Source organism: Malurus melanocephalus, unplaced genomic scaffold (assembly GCF_030028575.1).
Source record: "Malurus melanocephalus ecotype Western Australia unplaced genomic scaffold, MMel_1.1 scaffold_35, whole genome shotgun sequence".
In the NCBI taxonomy this organism is placed as follows: Eukaryota; Metazoa; Chordata; class Aves; order Passeriformes; family Maluridae; genus Malurus; species Malurus melanocephalus.
Genome location: NW_026623267.1, coordinates 1,121,816 through 1,145,487, shown reverse-complemented (window position 1 = coordinate 1,145,487; position 23,672 = coordinate 1,121,816). Strand labels below are relative to the sequence as shown.

General features: G+C 35.4%; 1 protein-coding gene across 1 annotated transcript in view; it reads right to left on the bottom strand.

Moving 5' to 3' along the window:
- ASCC3 (activating signal cointegrator 1 complex subunit 3) overlaps positions 1–23,672 on the bottom strand; it is a 232,247-nt gene that overhangs the window by 195,592 nt on the left and 12,983 nt on the right. Inside the window, exons 4-7 of the mRNA XM_057364088.1 lie at positions 10,641–10,761; positions 7,663–7,870; positions 6,791–6,932; positions 6,122–6,247 (exon numbers count right to left, since the gene is read on the bottom strand). Of these exons, the coding sequence (XP_057220071.1) occupies positions 6,122–6,247; positions 6,791–6,932; positions 7,663–7,870; positions 10,641–10,761 (597 nt within the window). The remainder of the gene's footprint in view (positions 1–6,121; positions 6,248–6,790; positions 6,933–7,662; positions 7,871–10,640; positions 10,762–23,672) is intronic.

Genomic DNA, 23,672 nt, shown 5'->3' with positions numbered 1-23,672 from the left:
TAATAGTACCACTCACCTTGTAGGTGAATCAAAAATCATGATTTTCAAATTCTAAGGGTAAACCACAATCCTTAGTGACAAGTACCACTGCACTTCAATATATCTATTAAAAATAATACACATAAAAATATAAAACTATTCAATTTCTTTTTGTCTTTTACTATCACTGATTTAAAAGAATCTTTATGCTCAGTATACCTCTTTTGAGATAGTACATTCTTTTCTTTCTGATTTCAGCATTGGCATAAGCTTTTATTCTGATATTCTATAAAAATCTACTTTATATATTTTGACTCAGACTTCAGAGATGCAAAAATAGTCTCTTATCAGGAGAAAGTAGATATAGGTGGAACCATGTTTGGAACACAATCAGATTATTGACAAAAATTATCCATCTATAAAGTATTTCTTAATTACATATTTATTCCTTTATATCTATCTACTTCATTACTAATCTTCTCCATTGATATTAAGTTTTCAACTTCTCAAACTCTTGGTTATTGGAGGGTGGCCATCACTGCAGATCCTCCCAAACTGTGCTCCTAAGAACTGTGCCTCACTGGAGCTGGGACATCCACTTGCCATGTTAAATCAAGGAATTCAGACTTTCACATTTYATTGTGGAATTAATTGAAAGTTGTACTATAACATTCATAAAGCCTTCCTGTCCCTGCAGTGTACCTGTATTTCAAATACCATATCAAATCTATTTGACATTACCATAGGTTTCTTTCCCTCTAAATTATTTAGATATGTTTTTTGTTTTAAAGGTGTTACTGAAAATAAATAGGGTTAGTAATTTGGCAYGCATTAAAATCAGTGATCCTATCAAACAAAAGACCCCATCTTACTAGCAAAGGAATATTAGAATAATAGAAAGGTTTTATGAATCCAGAAAAAAGTTATGGTACCATTTCTAGTATTAAAGGCTATATCAATAAAGCAAGATTTTTTTTCAAAATACTTTTTCATTTATCATAGCRGGAAGAYGCTCTCCATTGCAGAAAGAAAAAGYATTAGTATTCAGGAAATTATATAGTCATATCTATCTGTAGTGAAARCTGCAGTCAAGTGAGGCGCATATTTAAAAATATTACATTCAGTGAATTATATTCAAGCATAGCAAGTGTCTTTCAAAGGTGAATTAGTAGCCAGCCACACTTGTGTTTCTACAACGTAAGATTAGAGGCAAACTTTAAAATTAGAATACCAGCTTACACATCATAGCAAGAGATCTTTTTGATGAAGAGTTAGTAAGCTATTTCTACTCAGAAACAGGATTTATTTAATGGAAAATATGACAACTTTATACAAGATGGACAATAAACTGCTGGTTTGGTATGAAGCATGTATTTTTGCTTGCTTTTAGYCAAAGTAGTAATATTTATTCCCAGACTTTTAATGAAACAATGTCTAAAAGCTACATTTAAGGGTAAGTGAAATAATCAATTTGATGCAGAAATTTTAYACATTGTATCTGGAATTTTAAAATAATGACAGATAACCGTTRACTCACATATTGAAGAAAGTTAAACCAGAATTTGTAGGCTTTTAAAATTGTCATGAGTTTTGAAAATTAACTCAAATATTTTTGTTAACCTGTTATTGCACATATTCMATCTTCCTTGGGCACCTCCCTGAAATATGAAGACAGACTGCAATCCCTAATATAAACCATCAGCCATAAAAGCAATTATACTTTAACCTACAAGGTTTTCCTTGTCTTCAGCTGACACTAATGGTTACAGAACTCATAAACTTTCCTCAGAGCAATTTCTGAGAATAASTCATTGGATAAATGACAAGATTTCAATAAAATGAAAAAATATATTTTTTAAATTATTCCATATGGTTCAACCATCAGTTGCTGTTTGGCAAATACACAACTGAAATATGCACTAAGATCAACTTTGGAATTAATGATCCAATATTCTGGAAGTGAAAAATGTAATTTATCCAAAAACAYGCATACTTCTATTCAGTAGTCTTACCTTGTACAATTCTAAAAACAAGAAAACATTACAGGAAAAGAGAGAATATTGATTTTGTAATAATTCCTTCACAAAATGCAGMGAGAAAAAAAATAACTTTCTTATTTAGATCATTAAGCAGTGCTAGTAAAAGGAAATGGAAATAACGTGAAACAAAGAAATAAATCCTACCCTGAACACCCACTTTAGGCAAAAAGCTGAAGTAATTTTTCAGCATCAGCAATCTATTAGATAAAACCTGTTTTCACAGTCTTGAAGAGWAACTTTCCCTGTCCTGAGTTTATGACTTTAAAGTACATTTATTTGACAAAAAAGTCTGGCACAAAACCACCTTTATAATAAATACAGAAAATATATTTCACTAATGGTCAACCTGCATGTCAACAGAGCAAAGATAATAAATCTAAGCTTGTGCTTACCCCATTTTTAAAATTCTTATTATTGAAACAACCTAGTTGGCACATCACTTTTATAAATAGTARAACCATAATACTTCAGATTAAACTGGTGTGACCAATCAGCTACTTATGAACCACCTGTGCTCAAACTGTGGTAAAACCACAGTTCTCCAAAAAATAATAAATGCCAAGAAAAACAGAGGGGGTGGGGGTGGGATTTGTTGCCTTGCAGTAAATTAAGAACGAGTTGCAACTCCTTCCATGGGACACAGCGCACCCTTCCACCTCTGAACAGCAGTGACATTCCTGAACAGCAGCACAGCTCCCTCTGTGCCACCAGCACCTGCTCCCTACTTAACACASGTAGGAAATACAGAATAGGAGACAGCACAGGTGGAGTGACACTGTTGGAGGAGGTGCAGCAGTTTAGATCATAATGGAGAAAGGTAGGAGTGACAAAGGAGGAAAAGGAGCAACACAAAGCAGGAGAGTGCTAAAACCAGCTGTTCATGAATGCTGTGGTATGTTTTTATGGCTGCTAAATTGTGCAAGGTTGGTCACTCCTAACCTCATACTTGCAGTGCATAAGTAGGAATGGTAGTTACAAAAATTTGGATCTTTGACAGTTCATATGAGTTTCATCTTAGCATCTGTCTTCTTTCAGGCAGTGATTTCACCAATCAKGTAGTTATAAATTCTTTAGGAAAGCTCTGACCCTTTGAAAGGAGGCCCTAACTAAACAATATACTTACTCTGAAAATCCCAGCCATCAGATTTCTCACAATATAGTACTAAAAATAACTTAAACRTGTTATTTCTTCACTCTGGAGTGCAGTGGCAGATGCATCTTGGCTACATTGCTAATCCYATAAATAAGAACCCTGTGTAAATATCTGCACTGGCTTAAGGCATTGCTGCTGCCTTTGGCCTTGGTTCGTAGAGATTCTGTCATTTTGTCTTACATTTCTGCATAAGAAACTATTAAAAAAGGARGCCTGTACATGTTTGAAATGTGGTTAATATGTGGTTTGTTAGAATTATTGTCTAGAGGAACACATTTCACACATCTCTTCTCAACCTGTGTTTACAGGAAATAAGAAAATCTAAATCTTAACTAATATTTTAAAGCATTTAAAATGAAAGATTACTTCCAACTTGTATGATGCAGAGCTTTAACTTTTGGCAAACAGCTCAAAATATAGATTAACTCCTTATGAACTCAATTCCAACCTTAGGAGTTTTGAAGATGAAATGTAGTGGTGTATTCTGCAACACACGTTACACAGCCAAATAGTACCCCACACTGCTGACAATGTGATCAAAATCATATAGCTCATGAGAAACAGTTAAAGAGTTCTTAAAATTATTTTTGTGCAAATGAAAACATACCGACTAAAAAGAAAAGGAAGAAGAACATTTATAATTTTTATTACCATCAAGATTTCCCCATAGAATAGCAAGTGCTTAGAAAGCTCAATACATAATACTCAAAAACCTAGCAACAACAAATGGCTTGGTGGTTCTGTGCTTTTTTTTTCCCTGTGGATTATGAATTGCATGAATATTGACTTGTTAAACAGATTRCCTTTATGTCTAGACTACCTCAATGTCTTACATCAAAACCCTACCACTAATGGCAACTCATAGTAGTCAACAGCAGCAGAATTGTCAACTTCTTCACAATGCCTTTGGAAGTTTCTAGTAATGAACTATCCACAGTTATATTTACTGTCATCTCTCCTCCTTACCCATCTACTCATATTTTAGATAATCCTGTAAACATATTCATACAAAGATACAATAGAGCTATTTTATGAGCACCTACACATGCTAGGGTAAYACCTGAAAAATCATTATTTTTCTGCTTTTGCTCACACTAGTTAATAAAAAAAAAATATTGACAAAATCTTCGTGCTCTCTGAACTGACTCCAGTTAACTGGCAAAAACTTGAAACACCACCCAAGGCATTTCTGAGCTTAGAGATTTAAAACAGCCATGCAGAGGAAACAAAAACAAATAAAACATTTGCCCAAACTTATAAGATACTTACATCTTGACTAGATACATCTTAATTCTATGCATTGGCAAAYCCAGCCTCTTTTTGTTCATTGGTAATAAAGTCCTATTCAACAAATTTCAGATCTGAGTCTCATTAGTGGAATCAGAAAGCTGACAAGTCCTGTAGTTGGACAAACCTCATAAATTTGTCACCTGTTGTTGCAAATGGATACTAAACTTGGGGGCAAGAATTACATACATGAGTGTTCAAACATTCAAAATTATATTCATTGTTGACACTTAGACTTGATCTCATGTAATAAGAATCATATCAAAGAGTAAAGTTCTGAAGAAGATTGTTTCTATTTCAAAATTCCACTGTAAAACTGAAAAGCAGACCTCTCGATGATACACAATCTATAAAGGAGAATTACTCATTAAATTTGTATAACTGACACATTYTTTAACATTTATTTTAAACATTACATGTGAAAAATCTGCAAACTATTCATTTTAGATAGGTATTTTTTGTCTGAACAATATTGTTTTCTGAAACTGTTTACTGCCTATTGAAATATTGGTACTTCTTGCAAAAAATTTCACAGATTAGTAGGTAGTATTTAGCTTAGGAAAAAGACATTTTATTGCAAGAAACTCTCATGCTGAATATTGTCTTAGAAAAATACAGCCACTGCAGCTATTGTAATTTTTTATATCTGGTTWAGCTGTCAGTCAATTCATAAACACAACATTAGGTATTGTCACCTAAGCAGAAAAGAACAGATTCCAATTCTAAACTTAACATGTCTTCTGTTTTGAAAGAGTTAAATCTTTACATAAGACAACCTTTACTCAGAATCCAAATAAAGTGCTCTGGGTAGATTCTCATTTCCTGCTTTCCCACCGAGAAAAAGGTGGAAARAATTTATCCATGTTATATGCTGCAGAATTATGAAACATAAAACCTTCTTCATATGGTACACAGAGACTGCTCTTTATGTCTCTGTTCAAATCAATATCAAATCTTCCATTTTTCAATAGATTTGACATATAAAATGAGGAGTAAAAGGTACAGGTGACGGAGTACTGCAAGTTCCAGACTGTAAATAACTAACAACAAATTTATTTTCCTTACCTCAGCCTTATCACCATTTTAAATCAGTAAAAGTTATAATGTTAACATTTATTTTACCTGCATTTTTCCTCTCTGCTCTTTACTTTCTATCATGAAAGCACATTTTGAGATGACTTTGCACCCCATAGAGTTTGTAACACCATATTCAACACCATGAACTGCACCAGACTGTAAGACTGGTCCAGAATTGTGCTGTGCAGACAGAAGCCAACCTGTACAGGTCAAGACAAAGAAGCTCAGAATAATTTCTTCCTGCGATCCTCAGAAGAGAACAGAATCACCATAATACTTGCATTTAATTTTATTGATTCAGATCAAAGCWCAAAACCATAAATAACTGAAAATGTAATGCCAAAAGAACTGAGAACTGCACCTCATGAACAAGTAGTTCAGATCAGGAATTCCTTGAATATGAGTCAACATGGAAGGGATTCTATCACTGAACTATGTTCCCAAATATTCTCCTAATTAGTAGTGATGAAATTAACTGGCTGCATTTACCTATCGCATATCACTGGAAAAAAMGGTAATATTTGCAATTACATTTTGGTAATTCAAAGTAAAAACTAATGTAATATCTTTGAGATAGTATACTCACMTCATCTAAGTCTTTAATATAAACAATTTTCTCTTCAATACCAATAGGCATTGGTTCACTATGGGGGATCTTCACCTCTTCATACATTTTATTGTTTTCTCTCTGAACTGTCTCTGGTAAGAACACCTAAAAARGTATTACAGGAAAATTAATTAAAAGTATGAAAACGGAGAGTGTTCTATGTATAACTCACTTTGAACAATGCTTTATCACCTTCCCTCAAAAAATGAATCCAAACCAAAAGCAAATTTCACTCATTCATTTTACAGATAGTGCTGAACCTTCCAAATGGAAAATAATCAGTTTTATAACTCAGAAAACGGTCCCCAAACCCCAAAAAAAGATAACTCTGTTTTATTAAATTTCAGAATCCATTAGGTCTAGAATTTCATAAAGCAATCATTTTGTTCAAGTCAATTCAAAGGCATCCAAAAGATAGAAAAAAAACATTTTAAGAATTTAAGTGACCCTAGAAATAAATGCAAATACATTAGCTGAGAATGAAATTATTGCTTTCACAGTCAAGGTAAAAGTAGAATATAYTGAAGTGTTTAAAACCCTCTGCAAAGAAGCACTGCTTCATACCTTGGATTCTGAGGAGGAGTCTAAGGAAACAAATGGAACTCACTGGGAAAGATGTTCCAGAAGGGTCATGCACCAAACACGTACCTTTGCACCCCCAATGAATGCTGATGTTTTCATGGCTTCAGCTCGGGAATCATAGACATGTGGATAATGAATTTTCTCGAAGCTGATCTCTCTCTGTCTGCCTAGGACTGGCGTACTTCGAGCATTCAGAAGTGCGAGTTCTCTGTGAGAGGAAAAACACCTGCAGTAATTCTGCCCATTTTAAGCTGCATCACAAAAATCGAGCATGGTATATTAAAGTCAGAGCAAGAGTTGTGGAAATTAAAGAAAAAAAATGTACAGGGTTTTTTTGACACCAGTTAGACCAAATCCTTATAACACAGTGTTTAGATAAAATTCAGAAGCTTAACCCAGTAAGTRCAAGGCTTTCCTAAAAGCAGTTTTGACTCTTTTTAAGGAATACAGCAACATGATTCCACAGTTAGATACCAGTCTCACAATATTTTTCTCAATACAAAATACTACAGCTTATTTGCTCCTTATCCTCTCCCTCCTCTACTCCTCCCACTACCTTCTAGCTGACAGCCTGGAAAATAGTACCCATTAATCTTGAGAGAAAAAAAGAAAGATAGTTCTGATAGATTTAGTACAGACTTCATAAATCCTAAGCAAGTAGTGTGAGTACAGAAACTAAGAAAGATAGCCTACCCCACTAATCTGCAATTCCAGCCCACATAGATGAGATCAAGAAGATTCTCATTAAGCAAATCACTGCTTTCTTTCCTGAAAATTAGGTTTTCATATTAAAAAAAAAAATTCAACGCTTGTAATAAAACGTGACTYGAAGTCAGAATCACCTAATCACCAAAGCAAACTAAAAGAAAATAAACTGCTATGATATGTTGAAGCAGCAATTACAACAGMAGCATTTCTCAACTTTTGGGATTTATTACCTTTGCATCCGCAGCTCTTTGGGATCAAAGCACATTTGTCCTTCTCCAGAAACTTCTCCATCTTCCCCAGCTTGTTTTTCTTTCCTGGCATTTCGTTTTTCTTCCCGACGATATTGTTTCATTAACAACTTTTCTTGTTCAGACTGAATTGTAACTTGACAGCCATAATTTGGTTTAGCATTTTCTCCTATAAACTTCTTGCACTGTTCTGCAATGTGAAAACAGGCATGTATCTCTGTAAGTACTGGATTCATCTTTTTTTYCCCCAGTTTTGTAATATAGCTTTGTTTTTTCTTTTTAATGTTTTGCTGGGGTTTCATGCTTGTTTTGGGGATTTTGTGCGTGTGTTTTATGGGGATTTTTGTGAGTGTACTGTGTGTTTAAAAATAATTGAGCTTTATGTAGACTGTGCAGCACTTGGCCTTAAGATATCTAAAAGTACCACCAGGTTATGTACCAAGGTAGGGAATTTAAAATAAAAAACACTTCTTCATCCCAAAGCAAGGAGATGGACTAGCGGCAAAAGGAAAGGCATATTTTCTTTTCCCTATTTGTGATAACTTCATCAACAGTGGATATGCCACTTTGCTCTTACATACATTCACTGATAAGCAGGATGGCATGAAAACAGATTAAAAAGGGTGATTTTTTTTTAAACAGCCTCTTCACATAACAATTAGCGTATATATACTAGATAACATGATTGTATTGAAAGCTTACTAACAATGCAATTTCCCTAAACCAGTGAGAAAATCTATCCTACTCTATGCAACCACATAGAGTCCTTCCTTTTATGTTGATAAGCAGCAGGATTGAATCAAGGAGAGTTAGAACCACAGAACAATTACAGTAAACAATTATCTAGGGGAGCAGGGAATCCAAAAGAGCCCAGTCACATTCACATTTCTGAGAACAGTACTGGCCAAAACCAAAGACACAACCAAGTCTTTTGTATACAACAGGCTGGGAAAGATTTATTTTGTTTTCATTTTAAYGATATTGGTGGTTTTAGACAACATTTTTCAAAATTCTGCAAATACATTATTAGCTTATGTAGGTTTGACTGAATATTAAATACTTAACTCAGTTATGCTTCATATGTGCTTCTGCAGCCAAACTCTGAAGCGAAAAACTTGAAAACCTTTTTTCATCAAATAAACCCACTTGACTGACGTTTCGAACAATTTGTGCTGCTTAGTTTTCACCTACAGCAACAGTGAAACTCCTACATCTCACAGCATGCATACTGGATGAGGCAACAATAACTTGTTAAATAGCACTGAAAAAATTCTAATAAACTGTCAAAATGTCCACATTAATACCATCATGTCTGTGGCTTTAACTCTCTCTCTTGTATTAAAAGGGGACAACAATGGATGCAATTTCCTGACCAAATTTAATTCAGACTGAACACACCAGGGCAAAGAAATGTTACTTGATTTGTCTGATAAGCACAATGATCACCTTTACTGCCAGGGAAGTAAATTACATAAGAAATAGTCAAATAATACAGCATGGTACAAAAATGCAGTACATGTACAGTTTCTTGACTTGTGCTTGTTTTTTAAAGGCGCAAATTACTCAAAGCTGACTCAATTTCTGCAGACAGAAATTATTCCCTTCCCCAAATGAAATTTTGGAAAGATAAGACTTCAGTCCCTCTTAGAAATACCATTTTGATCAACTTAAAAAGAAAAAATGCTGTCTCAAAATTAATAGACTGAATTCAGGGCAGAGCATCTTCAATCTCAGAGAAGACACCCAAATATCACTGACTTTTTAACCACAGTCCAAGAAGGGCTCTCATCAGTGAAAAAAGCATACAACCTGTTATGCTTTTCTATTGTCTGAAAAGCATAACATTGAAAATATTCTTCCACATTCTAGCAGAAATTACTGTGATAGATTTTACTGACGGCATAATGAAGAATAATTTCATAAAAGCTTCCAAAATACTACTTCTGTTAAGTGAGAAGAAAATACTCCTGTGACTAAAATCTGTACACAGGAGGAAAATATAATAGTTCCATTTCTACTAAATGTATTTTTAATTTTTGATTATTTGATTACCTAAGAAGGGAAAACTATCAGGACAAAAGGCCTTGTTATATGGCAAGACATTCCACTTTGAAATCACAAACAGGTAAAACTAGCAGTTGTTCTGATGAGTTTAGACTAACCATTAGCACAGTAAGAGATTAAATTCTCAACACATACTTATATAGCATTTCATTGACGACAAACATTAGAAAGGGGTCATTTGCATTTTAAAATTATTGTGAAAATACCTAAGTCCACCATTATTACCTCTACTGACATTTTTCTAACTCCATATGCTGTGAACATGCAATGGACTGCATGATGCTACATCCATGTAGGATTTACCCAAAGTTACAACCCATATGGTATTAGATTTAGTTTTGTCAGAGAACAAAGTAGTAAGACTTGTTTTAAGACACCAATCTTACTTGGTGCAGGCAAATAAACTTATAAAAGCAAAAATCACAGTACAAATCCTGAACACCTTTTTTTCCCCTCTCACTTATTCACGCTTAAGTTTGAATTTATTGTGTTCAGAAGTGGCTGTTACAGTGCTTTTCTTCCCCAAGGTCTACATTAGACAATAGTACAAAGTAGAGAAGAAGCACAAAACCAAATAAAGAATAATAGAAGATTAGATTATTTTGAGAGCAATCCATTGAAACAGGACAAATGCAACTGTTAACACATTCAAAATTTGCACATTCCCATAAGCAGTTGAAGAATAGAAAAATATACACAATCTGTAATTGTTTCTTCTGAATAATTAGACCACCATTTCTTTTTTTAAGCTCAGAAATACGTTCCCCTGTTGTGTCCTGGAATTTTTTTCCTYACATTTTAAATACACATGGACAATACTACTCTTTGAAATATAACTGAACAATTGGAAAACTACTTTTTATCTGATTTGGAACAAAAATTTTGTAGTCACTTACCCTGCAGAGCCTGGAACCTGTTATCACTTGGACAAGGCAAAGATTTTTCCAGAATCAGAGATCTGTTCTGTAGTAGTTTCTCTATGAGTTCAAAACCTTCAGGGCCCAGCAGTTCAAATAACTACAAAAAAAAATAAAGCCATAAGTCATTATCCAAATATACATAAATTTATAAACAGAACTGCAATATTTTCATCCTTGGCAATATTGTATCTGTTGGCAATAACAAATATTTAACAAATTAATGAATTTCAACTCCTAATAATTCAACCCAAAGGGTATAACTTCTAATGCCAAGTTCTCTGTTCCAAAAAGGGAGAATTACAGAAAGTTCTCAGCTAGAAATATTTAAAAATCAGTGAATCTTGTCCATTGAGTAAAACTCACTTTCTCTTGGAGATTCTTGCTTAAAATTCAACTCTTCTCAAGACTAAACTTTATATGTCTTTATGGCTATTTACATCTCCTGCAAATTTATTTCTCCAAATCTATGTAGATGAATCAAGAGAACCAATGCTTTCTCATGAAAGTCAGATAAGTAGGAAGTTATTCCCTTTACAGTCAACACGAGATGTRGCCTATTGCATTTTTCACAGTCATGTCCTACAAAAAAAAATTGAACATCATAGACATGGAATACAGCAGGAATATGAAGAAACAATTAAGATGGCACTTAAGAAACAATTAAGAAGGACTGTCTTCAGTCTACAGTACCTGGACATATAATTCTGTGTACAATTCGAACACATCAGGTAAGTGATGTACACCAAAAGATAATTCTGTACCAGTGAGTGATATTTTGGCCCAATGATTTTCTTACTCAAATGATCTCTTCTAGCACGTTAGATAAACACAGTTCCCTATTTAAAATTCCATTTTCCACATAATACTAGGTTTTAACAGAAAAAAACCCACCCAAAACATTAAAAGCACTTTCCTCTCTACCTTATCTATAATTATTTTGTCAAAAATCAAAGCATTATAGTAAGCAGTAAGTTACTCAAAACCCATTCTTGGTTTTTAATACTGCTCAAAACTATTTTTTTCTTCCTTTTTCAATTTCCGAAAAGGGAAACAGGGCAGCTTCTCCTTAATGCTTTTTGAATTTGCTGCTAATATTATTCATATAACTTCATGAATCAGGTAAGAATACAAGGTATAATGTACTTTGATGTGATGTTCTATGAAAGAGTAAGACTTTGGCACTGTAGGATTCAAGTATTTATTTTCTAACTGTAAAATGAGAGAGAGATCTCTTATTGTCCTGTATTTAATTTGCCAACTCCTTAAAAAAGAATTTTTCTCTGGCTCTCTATGACTGCTGCCTTCTGGGAACATCTTGAAATCACTTTAGGTTGCCACTTCATATATTTGCAAAATTCTGAACAGCGCCAATGACATCAAATCAGTGATCCCTTTTTTTTTTTCAGGCCAGTCTGTACTTCATAATACAAGATGTCATTTAAAAATTAAGGGAGGGGGAAGAAAAGAAAAAAGTGTTACTCCTGGCCATCAGGAGTTTCTAGGAAAACAGAAGGTTTGTGCAAATTAGTACAGTGATGGTGCAGTTTGCAGAGACCATGAACTAACAGCTGAAATGCATAAAGCCTTGTATTTCTTTAATTAGAGTACCCAGTGATGGCAACCTGGAGGAGCAGTCTCCAGAAAAAAAAAAAAAAAAAAAAAAAAAAAAAAAAAAAAAAAAAAAAAAACAAGTAAAATAAGAGAATACAATAAATATGGACAAATAGAAAATTCTCAAAACTAACGAACTACAAAAATACAGAATGGAGAACTGCTGATTAGACAATAATTCTGCTGTCAGGGATCTCAAGCGATGATGGATTTCCCTTTTTTCAGCCTTCACTAGCACTGATCATTAATTATTCTATTTTGCATAGCTATTTACTGTAACTTTATGGCTACACTTCAAAAGGCTGTAAGTTTACCTTGTTTTTACATTTCAAAAGAAAGTGGTAATTTAGTACTGAAAATTTTGAGTAGGTATTTTCTAGGAGCAAATGCTGAAGGCAGGGAAGGAAAAATAATCACAAAAGCAACAAGAAAAGAGGTGTATTTGAAATAGCTTAATTGTACAAAGAACTGAACACAAACTTGTATCAACTTTGCTAATGATTTGTTGACTGTGGAATACCATATCAGCAATACAGTGAAATTAAATTCTTTCAATTCAACCAGATCTGGACTCAAACACTAATTTCTCATCAAGGGGGCAGACACAATGTAAGAAAATTCAGATTTACCCTATTGCTACCCCAAAACCCCCAAACTCAAAATTAAGTCACACCACCACTCAATCACCATCAGAAGACAAATAACATGCCTTAAAACATCCAATGTAGACTTTTAACTCKGCACAGGACTTCAAGGCATCTTTCTCACTTGAAGTTGTTAAGAACAATCTAGAAAAGCATCAGTCAGAAAAGATGGGGTTTTCTGGGCAAATAGATAACACTGTTTTTTTGAATGAGACGRTATTTTTTCCCTCCTGTTTTTCCAATATATTCTGAAACAAAAACCATCCTTATCAAAACTTCTTCACCCAATTAGAATAGCAGAACCTCACAAAGAAGCAGCAGTGTTACACAATGCATTCTACTTCCTGGCCAGAGGTCATGAAGCAAAAACAGTACACTCCATCTCCAGTGAGCCAGGGGCTCAAAGGAAGAGCACCCAGGTGAAATTGCACATCCTGCTCTCCAGGCATCCTACCAGTTCGAGAAAGCCAAACCCATACAGKACAGACTCTGCAGCACCTCTGTGGTGAAAGCCACACCATTCTGCCTTCTTGATGGGTGGACAGATATTCATTTGGTACCAGCAGTTGGAGAACTTTCTTGGCCACCTAATTAATCTTKCTGATGTCTGGAGAGGAAGGAGGCTTTCAGGACCTTTTAAACAGCCAAGACAAACTAAGCTCATTGCTCAAGAATGAGGGAGAAAAGCAAAATACAGAAGACCAAAGCAATGACCTGTTTTTACTGACAAGATGTCTCCCACACTCACCAGAAACCTGCCAGAGCACATGGATGGAAAAGATCCACTGAGAGTTAAACTAAGACAAATAATAGAAATAATGAGACATGGAGAATAAGAGCAAGATCTGTCACCATCTACCACTGATGGCAGGAATAGCGACAACGCTAGAAAAAGTTTGCAAAGACTAAAAATAACTTGAGGACTTGCAAGACCAAAATATAATTAATATTCACATTTGTTCATACTGTAGCAGTAATCCATTGCATCCTAATTAAGGTATTAATAACTATCACAGAATGCTGCTGTTTCAAAGTACAATTCTTTAGCTTATCATTTTTTGACACTTATGAAAACACATCCATGCAGGAGGCTTATTACAAACAAAATCAGACTGGGATAATGAGAAATAGAAAAAGCCTTTAAAAATACCTTCCCCCCACCCCTCCCTCCTTCCAGCTCTCCCTYCTCCACCAGTGTAGGGAGACAAGGAATGGAGGTTGTGGTCAGCTCATCCGCTGCAGTTTCTCCCACTGCGCAGGGAGAGGAGTCATTCCTCTGCTCCACCGTGGGAGCCAGTTCCCTATGAACTTCTCCAAAGGGAGTCCATCTCACAGACACACTGCTRCAATGTGGGTCACTCCTCCATGGGGTGCAGTCCTTCAAGGACAGCTGCTCCAGYGTRGGTTCCCCACAGGGTCACAAGTCCTACCAGGAAATCTGCTCCAGCATGGACTTCTCTGTCCACAGGTCAGCAGGTCCCTGCCAGGAGCCAACTGCATGATAAATTTTCACCTTCTTAAATACATCATCACAAGGCATCACCACCATTTCTAACTGGCCCAGCCTTGATCAGCAAAACATCCACCTTTGGAGATGCAAGGATTGGGTCTGCCAGATTTGGAGAAGCTTCTAGCAGCTTCTCACAGAAGCCAYCCTTGTWGCAACCCCCACTACTAAAGCTTGGCCAAACAAACCTGATCCACCAGGGTAGGCGGTAGCATTTCAGATTTTGTATGTTACTATATATTCTGTCCTCAGAAATCAACACCCAAGATCCTAAGAGCAGGCAAAGGAATCTGGTGAATGCTCATAACTGAACTTTCTATTAAGTTATAATGAGATAAACTAGACAATGGTCAACAGATGGAGAGGCTGTGTGTCAGYCAGCAGTTTCTTGAATCCCAGCCAAATTATTATGCTCCTTGAAGTCGGTAACAGATTGTGCCCAAAAGGCAACCCTGACTGCCTTCGCTAATAAAGGTCTCCCATGACTTCAGTGACTACCCCATAACCATAAAGRCRTAGATGAGTGAGATATATGGTCACTCATATTTGTTTGAGTGATTTTTACATTTCATTTTATGTGCTTAATATCTGGAAAAAAGCATACTGAGTAATCAGTGCAGGAACAAAAGGACAAGATGTGTCATACTGAATTAGAAAGGTGAGGCAAGGTCCCCGTGCAAATGATTTCTCCTGAATATTTGCAAAAGGCAAGAAGGCAGACAAGTCTTGAATACAGACACCAGTCTATCTGCCAGAGCAGTTACCAGAAAGAAGCTGAACCCCGATGAGACACATGACACAGCCAATTTTTTCAAGAAAGGCTCAGCCATAAAAAGTACATCTTTATGTTCAAGACTGGAACAAGATTTTACTTTGAATGTTCAACACTATTCTATTTTCATTTCTATAAAGCATAATTTACAAGGAGCTTTGGAGGTACTCAAATATGAGGCATAGAACTGTGAGTAATACTTTGACATCATAAACTATCTGCCATCACAAGGCCATTTTCTTGATTTCTAAATCTTCCCTGAGGTGGGAAAGAATCCTATAAATCTCAGAAAATATTTTGTTTTACAAGTACACACAAAAATAGACTATGAACAGTCCTTGCAACCTGTTTCAGTCTTAGTACTGTTCTACATCAATTAATGCAACAGAAACCCCAACTCAGCCAACCAGTAGTTTTCCTCTGTATCTCTTTACTTTCATAGCCTAACAGCTGGTCATGGTTTCAGAGTCCCATCTACACAATTAATTGCTATCCCTGCATTTTGTGGCTTGTTTGCAGATGAAATTGCTTTACAAGGCACAGTTTTCAAACAGCTGTGGAATAATAATCCCATAGCATGATCTCAAGTTTCTTCTGTCCTGGTAGCTCTGAAGCAACTGAAATGACTGCTTCATTAAAAAAATTACACAGTAAGTAGAGCACTTTTCCTGGGCTACAGGCTTAGTACAAAAGCTATCTGGATATAGTTCCTAGCATAATGCTTAAAAAGATACTGCTTAAAAACAAAGGAATTGAAGATTTTTTTTASAATATGAAACATTCAACACAAACTTCATGGATATAATATATACACTGATTGCTAATTACTACTGTGCTGAAAAGTAAGACACTATCACCACCTCTAACAACTACAGATTATAGAAGAAAACTTGGATTAAAAACAAATCTCAGATGTTCTGTCTTTTTTCTGTTTCTTACAGGCTGATTAAAATGACACAAGCCAGATGAAGCATGGTTTCTTACCACTGTTATTAATAACAGATATTAGGTGTGTGAGTAAGTAATTCAGCTCTCAGATCTGCTTTTCTTTTTTAAAATGCCTGTTTTTAAAATAAAACACTGATTACATTAAGTCCATCTATACAGAAATGATCTTCCAACCCTAAAAGCCACCAAGGAGACTCAGCAGAGTGTAAGCAAGCTCAGCTTAACTGCACCCATCTCACAAAAAACACAAAGTACCCAGATTTCAAGCCCTCTTAAGAAAAATTGTTGATAACCTGCATGTATGCACAAAGTTTTTCTGACGGCTGTTCCTCCATACAGGGGCTGGAGGACTCTCATATTGCAACCTCCCTGCTCACAGGYATTTATTGGATAAGGCAGATTGAGCAAACATTTTAAGGGAACAAGAAACACCTGGCTGYCAGGCAGCCTCCAGTGGAAGCAAACAACACCTTCAAGGGGATGAATGAGAAGTTGCTACTTTTTATCAAAGAGGTCTTAAAACTCTGTCTGTGAATTAGTCAGTTCTGAATTTTTGGATTTTACTATCAGTTGGCAATTAGAAGGAAATTATTACCTAAATAAAAATTTGGAAATAGGCAGATTAAAAAAAAAATAAATAAATAAAAACCAAAAAACAAAAAAACACAGCAAAATTCCAGGAATTCCCCCAACAAAAACTTTGAATTTTACTTATATGATAGAATACTGAGAAAGAAAGCTGATAGAAATGTGTTTATATAACAGTCTTTGGGAAAGATATTTGCATAAAGGTAATGAAGTCATAACAAATTCTTACTCAACATTCAACTTTTATTTACTTTTTTCATTACTGCATTTGCAGTACAACAAAAACTGCTGGAAATCTTCAGTATGGGGCACATTTTMAGTCCAGGAGTATGAGCACAATAAAGACATGGCCAATTACTCTTTTTAATATCATCTTTCCTCAGCATATTGCGATTATGCTCTATGTATGTCTGTATCAACAGATGACTATACAATTTTACTCCAACTACACACTAGTAAAAATACAGGAACCACAGCAAGAAAAACCCAGAAAATAGTATTAAAACACAAAAACAAATGTCTTAGAAGACAGCCTACAGGTACAAAACTTCTTTTAAATCAAATTGAAATCTACCGTTAAGATACTAAAATTGATCAGTTACAGGAAGAAAAAACTGGTTTTCTTATAACAAGACTTTAAAAACTAGACAATCAGATTGAAAGTGTATGTAAATATTGGTTAATAGGCCTAAACCTATTTACTTAACTATCTGTTTTGATTACAGATAATTATTTACCATTTGTCTTACAATAAAAAAACCAGCACACTCTGTCACAGCRTAATTCAAATTTGATTAACATCTTCCTCCAGCTCCTTGTACAAATCCATACTAAAACTGCCTACCATATCTGAAGAAGAGACAAGCACAAAATCACAAATCTTAGCAAATTTTCCCAATATTTTTACATGAAAATAAGTAGACTGGAGATTCACAGTCGTCAGTGTTTAAACAGCAACTAATTAGAAATTTAGACAGATGCATTTATTTTGTAAATTTCAAATACATAGCTACAAGACAACTTTCACCATCTTTTKTAGCCTGAAGAATTCAGCAATTAGAAATAATGTCAAACAGCAGCTACAAAGAGCAGACTACTGGCTTGCCTTATGAAAAGGAAGCCCTGAAGACAAATTTAAATGTAGAAACCCTCACTGTAATATGATTTCTTAAACTAGTATTTATCATCAGAAGTATCTGAGGTCAGCTGCTAATGATTTTTGACATAAAAGTCCTGAAACTAGACGATCACTGCACTTGCAACTTTTCTTATCTGTATATACAAGGGCAAGGAATTCTGACTTTACCCAGCAGAAAACATACATTTCTAGAAGTGATTTCTGTATCAGAATACTTTTGTTTTTAGGGATGAGGATTTAAGAAACTTCTAAAATGGCAGTGGTTGGCACAGAATTCTATTCTGCAAAAGGTAAAAACCTRCGGGTTTTCTCAAAGGACAGCAATTCCCAAACCTGCCCATTTCAGGAGGAGAACTTGGCTGTGTGTGGATCCAATATCCCAATATGTACTGACAAAGTAGAAGAAAATACCAGCAAGCCAAGTAGTTGCTTTATGCTACTYAACAGAGGTGAATAAGGAAGTGTAGCAAGGGACCCTAATACTGGAAGCTAGTTTTATCCCAATTAGGATAGTCAAATCGAGTTTTAATATCCTCTGCTGGACCCAGCAGGGTTCCCTAGAGAAATGGGCTATGACCACCAACTCTAGGCTGTGAACTCCAGCACCCTGGGTGGACATACACACAAGTGGGTGAGACGATAAGAAGGCAAGCTTTGACCTGAAACAGCCTTTTATATTGTTTTTGGAGTATTCAGATTAAAAAAAAAAGGGCTTCAGCAGATGGAAGATTATTTTTAAGCTCAGCTTTCCAAGGAAACCAGGCCTACAACATCACTGTACATTTAGTAGTGTGTGAACTAACAAGTGTTAAGCCTCTTCAGTAACTTCCAGTKTTGACAGCRAGACAGAAGTGCTCAGGGCCAGCGRTGGAGATGGATTTGAATGACTGCTCTTTGTGCCTCCTGCCCTTATTCCCTGGGAGGCAGCAGCAGGAGCACAGTGACACTGGCACGCACCAGTGAACACCAGTGACACTAGCATAGACTCCGCTCAGCGGCCAAGCTGCAGCACTCGCGCAGCGGCGGACACGGCAGGACAGAAACCATGCAACACCGCGCCCTGCACGAAATCCTGCCCTGACACTTCCACAGAAAAAGCAGCTGTTGCCTTGGGATTTCTTTGGGGATTTTCCCCCTTCCCGCCTTCCATAAAATTATTTGAAGGAAAAGTGATTTTGTGCCTAGTTAGTATGAGAGCCTTAATGTTTCTGGTGCCGTCTGACTGCATTTCTTGCAGAACTTGTATTTCTTTACGTCTCTGTCTGGACGTGAGAAGAACTCAGCATCAGAGAAAATTAAAAGGGAAAGTGTTCCACCAGCTACAGACTCTCTTTCTCTGAGAAAAGATCTCATTAAGTTTAAAAATATTTAAACTGATTGAAAAGGTATCATTAATAGATCAAACCTCATACTGGCTCAAAGATGCAACACACTTTCTCTCTCAAAACTGAAGTAAAGAGTTGACAGGAAAGAGGAAAAGTTGCTGACAGGAAGGACAGTGAACAGCTCTCAGCACCAGGATTAAGCCTACCATCTCTTGGCTCTGTTTGTGGCTCTTTCATCATTTCTTAAGTTGCATCCCTAAAAACCACCACTCAAATGCCACTCAACTGGGTTTCTTATGAAGGGAGACAGCATGGTTCTGTTTTGACAAAAAGACAATGTTTCCTATCGTCTGTGGGGTTTCAACAGTCCTTGGACAACAACAAAGCTGTRTACTTCTGGATTTGAAAAAAGAAGCCCACAACTAAAAGAGGCGAAAAATGTATCAAAAATAGGGATTATTTTCTCTACATGAAAGACGARCGGATAAGCTCTATGGTCAAGAATAATGAGACCCAAGCTCTGTATTGTCTGAGTATAGAACTCTTGGTAATTTTAATAAAATTACAAAGAAAATATGAGCTTGAAAAGCCAGTCTCATGCTAAGTTAGAAGCTTTGATGATAAGATAAAGATAAAACACCACAGGGGTGATCCACATATGCCTGTACTTTCCCTAAATGGAAAAGTGCTTTTATGAACCAGGCAATGGGGAATAAGCTTTGTGATATGTTAATTTGTTAGGGCTAGAAAGTCATTATACTGAACAAAAGGAAGCGCCACTTCAACACTTAAAACCAAACATGTTTTATGAGACAAGTTGCTTTGACATCGAAATATCATATGTCATGCGAGGGTACACACACACAAAACTAAAAGCTAATGTCATAATTTCATGGTACATTAAGAAAAATGAAGATTAAGGTACATCAATATATTATATGTCAAGTTTTCATGTKGTGTTGCATATACATAGCAACGAACATTTAAAATAGCTGATTTTAATTCAAAATGAATGTTAAACTATAGCTTTTGGAACTGTTCTCTCAAAGGAGCCTCACAACAAGAGCCACTCCACCTCCTTCTTGATTTTAACTAAGAAATAATTCTAAGAACAGCTTGAATTTTCTTCTTTGTATCAATTCCTATAGGTAACTTGTGTGTGAAAAATTATTAAGAGACAAACCAAACAAAATTAACTGTTAGTAAATAGTTACATGAAAGWAACACTTGCAACAGAAATTGACACTGACTTCAGGAATGTTCCTGACAAAAATGTTCTAAATTGTCCAAAGACAAAAGAGAAGCCAYACTGCTTTCAGAGAGGTTTGGAGATTAAATTCTGGATGATTTCAGGAAGAACATAGGCAAATAATGACAGAATAGCAAGTATTTAAAATTACTATTAAAAAAAACTGTGATGGCTATGACCACTTCTACAATATGTTTCAGATACTTAAAGAACTACATATTGCTCTTCCATGTTTTCTGGTAAGCCTCTTATCTCTGATACCTAARCTAGAGATTCATAACCACTTGCAAATATTCAGACAAGGATCCTAGATAAGTTTCCTAAACTAATAGCTAGCTTTGTAGTCATGGGTAGATTAGTAACAACCACTATAACAGTGGCTGAAGAGTTCTCCAGGAGCAAAGGATGAAGAGTTCTCCAGGAGCAAAGGATGAAGATTTCTGGAAGTCAGATGAGTACTTCCATTGCATTCCAAAAATAAGACGTTTATAACTTTTGAAGTACCTTATATGATTTTTCAGACAACATTTTAGCTATCACTTCAGACTGTTCAATACTGCAAAAACAAGGTACCCACTGAACAGTGGCTCAATAATAATGAAAAAAAAATAGTATCAGCAGCAAAAAGCATGTAACAGATACAGGGATATATCAACACAACCTGTGAAAATTTCTATTACTAAAGAGCACTAATAGTCTAGCCATGGCCTACATAAAACTGGCTACTGAATATTTATTGAAATAATAATAATCAACTTCTGATTCTGGGCTGCCTAAAGCCCTTTACAGACAACTGAATACCCATGTCCAAATGGAGCAATTAGGTATCTCAGAGCATCCTGAAGATCATCTCACATGGAGTAGAYAATTCCTGTGTTTAACAGCTGATTCTCATAAACAGTTTTTTGATTACTGCAAATGCTGGGCTAGAACTGAAAACCAACTTCTCTGGAATCTGAATGTGATTCTCTCTCCTGATGAGATTTTGTCACCAAAATCTCCCTCCCTCCCTCTCTCGTTCTGCATGCCTTTTCCTGCAAGCTACAGTCCACTGATGCACTGTAAATATGCTAAATATGTTTGTATTACTGCTATTTCTTTGCATCAAMCCAGACTGGCAATTATTTTTTTCATATTTCATTTCCTCATTTTTCCATGCTTTATTTCACATGCTACCTTCTACATGATGGACTTCCTGTGAGCCCTTTTCCAAYTATGTCAGCATCTTCTATATTCAGAAATTATGAAATCATCTTCTGAAACTGTTCTCCCTATCAGTAGGCATTCTATATTAACACATTCTACACTTCAGATCAACTAAAAAATACAGTTGCAATACTGAAAACACCGGGCAGTGCTTACAGTGAAGAGCTTTAAAGTCTTTACAATGGGAAAGAAACATACAGATGTTGATGTCTTTTGATTGAACCACACTCGACTTGTGGTTCTGGCTTTTGGGAGCTCTTTATGTAACATCTACATAGCTGGATGAATATTTTTATGTTTTCAGCATCTGCATTTTTTTTTAAGAAAGACAATTTAAGTAGCATGTCAAGATATTTAACATGTATTTTGATTACTTAGAGTGAGGAGAGTCAGTAGACTCCTCATTCTAGAATTCTACTTGCAAATTGCACTCAGCTCATTTCCACAGCTTTCTTTTGTCCTCTAATGAACTTRACATGAATATGGAAAGGTTTAATGATGACTTTGACATGACAAAATCAACTACCACAATTTTTTGTCATTCTTACAGGTAGCATCCACAGATCTAATCTTCACGAACTGAGGTATTCAAGAAACATTGCTGAATAATAGAAAATAGTAATAAATAACTCCCTATAGAATATGTGACATTCATACTATATTTAACAGAAGTAATAGTACAAGAAATATAAGATGCTGAAACACAGCTTATGTTGCATTTCTGCAGAGTTTATGCTTAGCTCCAGCACAGCATTAACATGCTAAGTTTAGAGGCCTAGAGAACTTCTGCAACATGACAGAAATATACATGTAAGACATTCCATTTTGACATCAAATATCCAGGATTTTCCCTATATTAATGCATATTTGAGTGCTGTTTCACATCTTTTACATGTTCATAATAAATAAAACAGCTCATTAAAAAAAATTTGCTCTAAATCAAGCTGTTGAGGCATAGTCTTTATTACAAACTCCCCAAAATATAATCTATTCCACATTTTGAACCAAAAATATGAACTGTTCATGAGTATTCAGTGTTTGTTAAATGGTTTATGTAGTTATTGTTACATCTTCTTATATCAGTTTTTCAAGACTATTTTACTAACAGTGTAAAATTCAGTGGATTAACTAYTCTTTACTGTTTTAACTAGCTTAACCTATGAGTGTGTAACCAGATACCCAGTTCCTCTATGGGAAAGTCTCATAAAAATGGCACATTACCATAACCTCTTCTAAGTGGCAAAATTTTCCCAAGCAACATAGAAATATGTTTTAGTGCAACCATATTTTGTAACAGTGTTGTTTTGTTGGCTGTGGGTGTGAAGTATCAGCTATATATGGTTCAGAAATCACCTCTGTTAAATAAGTTAAAATATAAGCACAGACTAGGAGAAGCAGTGAAAGAAAAAAGCTTTTTTGAAATCAAGGAAAAAATCTCCAACTGATTTTAATGATGCTGATATTTTATCRCAGCAATTTTGCCTTTGAGCTTACACACAAATAATKATTATTTTWAAATCTATTAAATTTTCCTATTTCTTACACTTTGGACAATCACATTAGCCATTTCAATATTGACTTTAGCTTCTGGCCAATTTGATTTTCTATTTCCCTAACAAACTGTACTGTTTACTTATGCCTCAGTACACAATGCTATTTATTATATTTCAAAAGGTGCTTCCCACTAAATTTTCTAAAAATTATGTATTAAGTCTACTTATATTGGCCTCAAGTTCTGCCAAATTACATTTTGACATCAAAGTTTACTCTCTTCCCCTAATAGTGACTTAATGAAAACGGTACAGGGAAAAGAGCAGCCTTGTGCTGGGGTCCCAGAGCACCTTTGGTTCTGCTTCAGATGAGCTAGAAAAGCTGCAGCTGGGAATCCTGTGTCTGAAGAGAAAAGCAGCAGAAAAGCCATGCTTTGGCTTTGACAGGGAACAGATAACCCTCTGGGAGCAATGAAGCATACACAATTACACTGATGTGCCGAGCTAGTGACAGGTAAAACTGAGTTTCC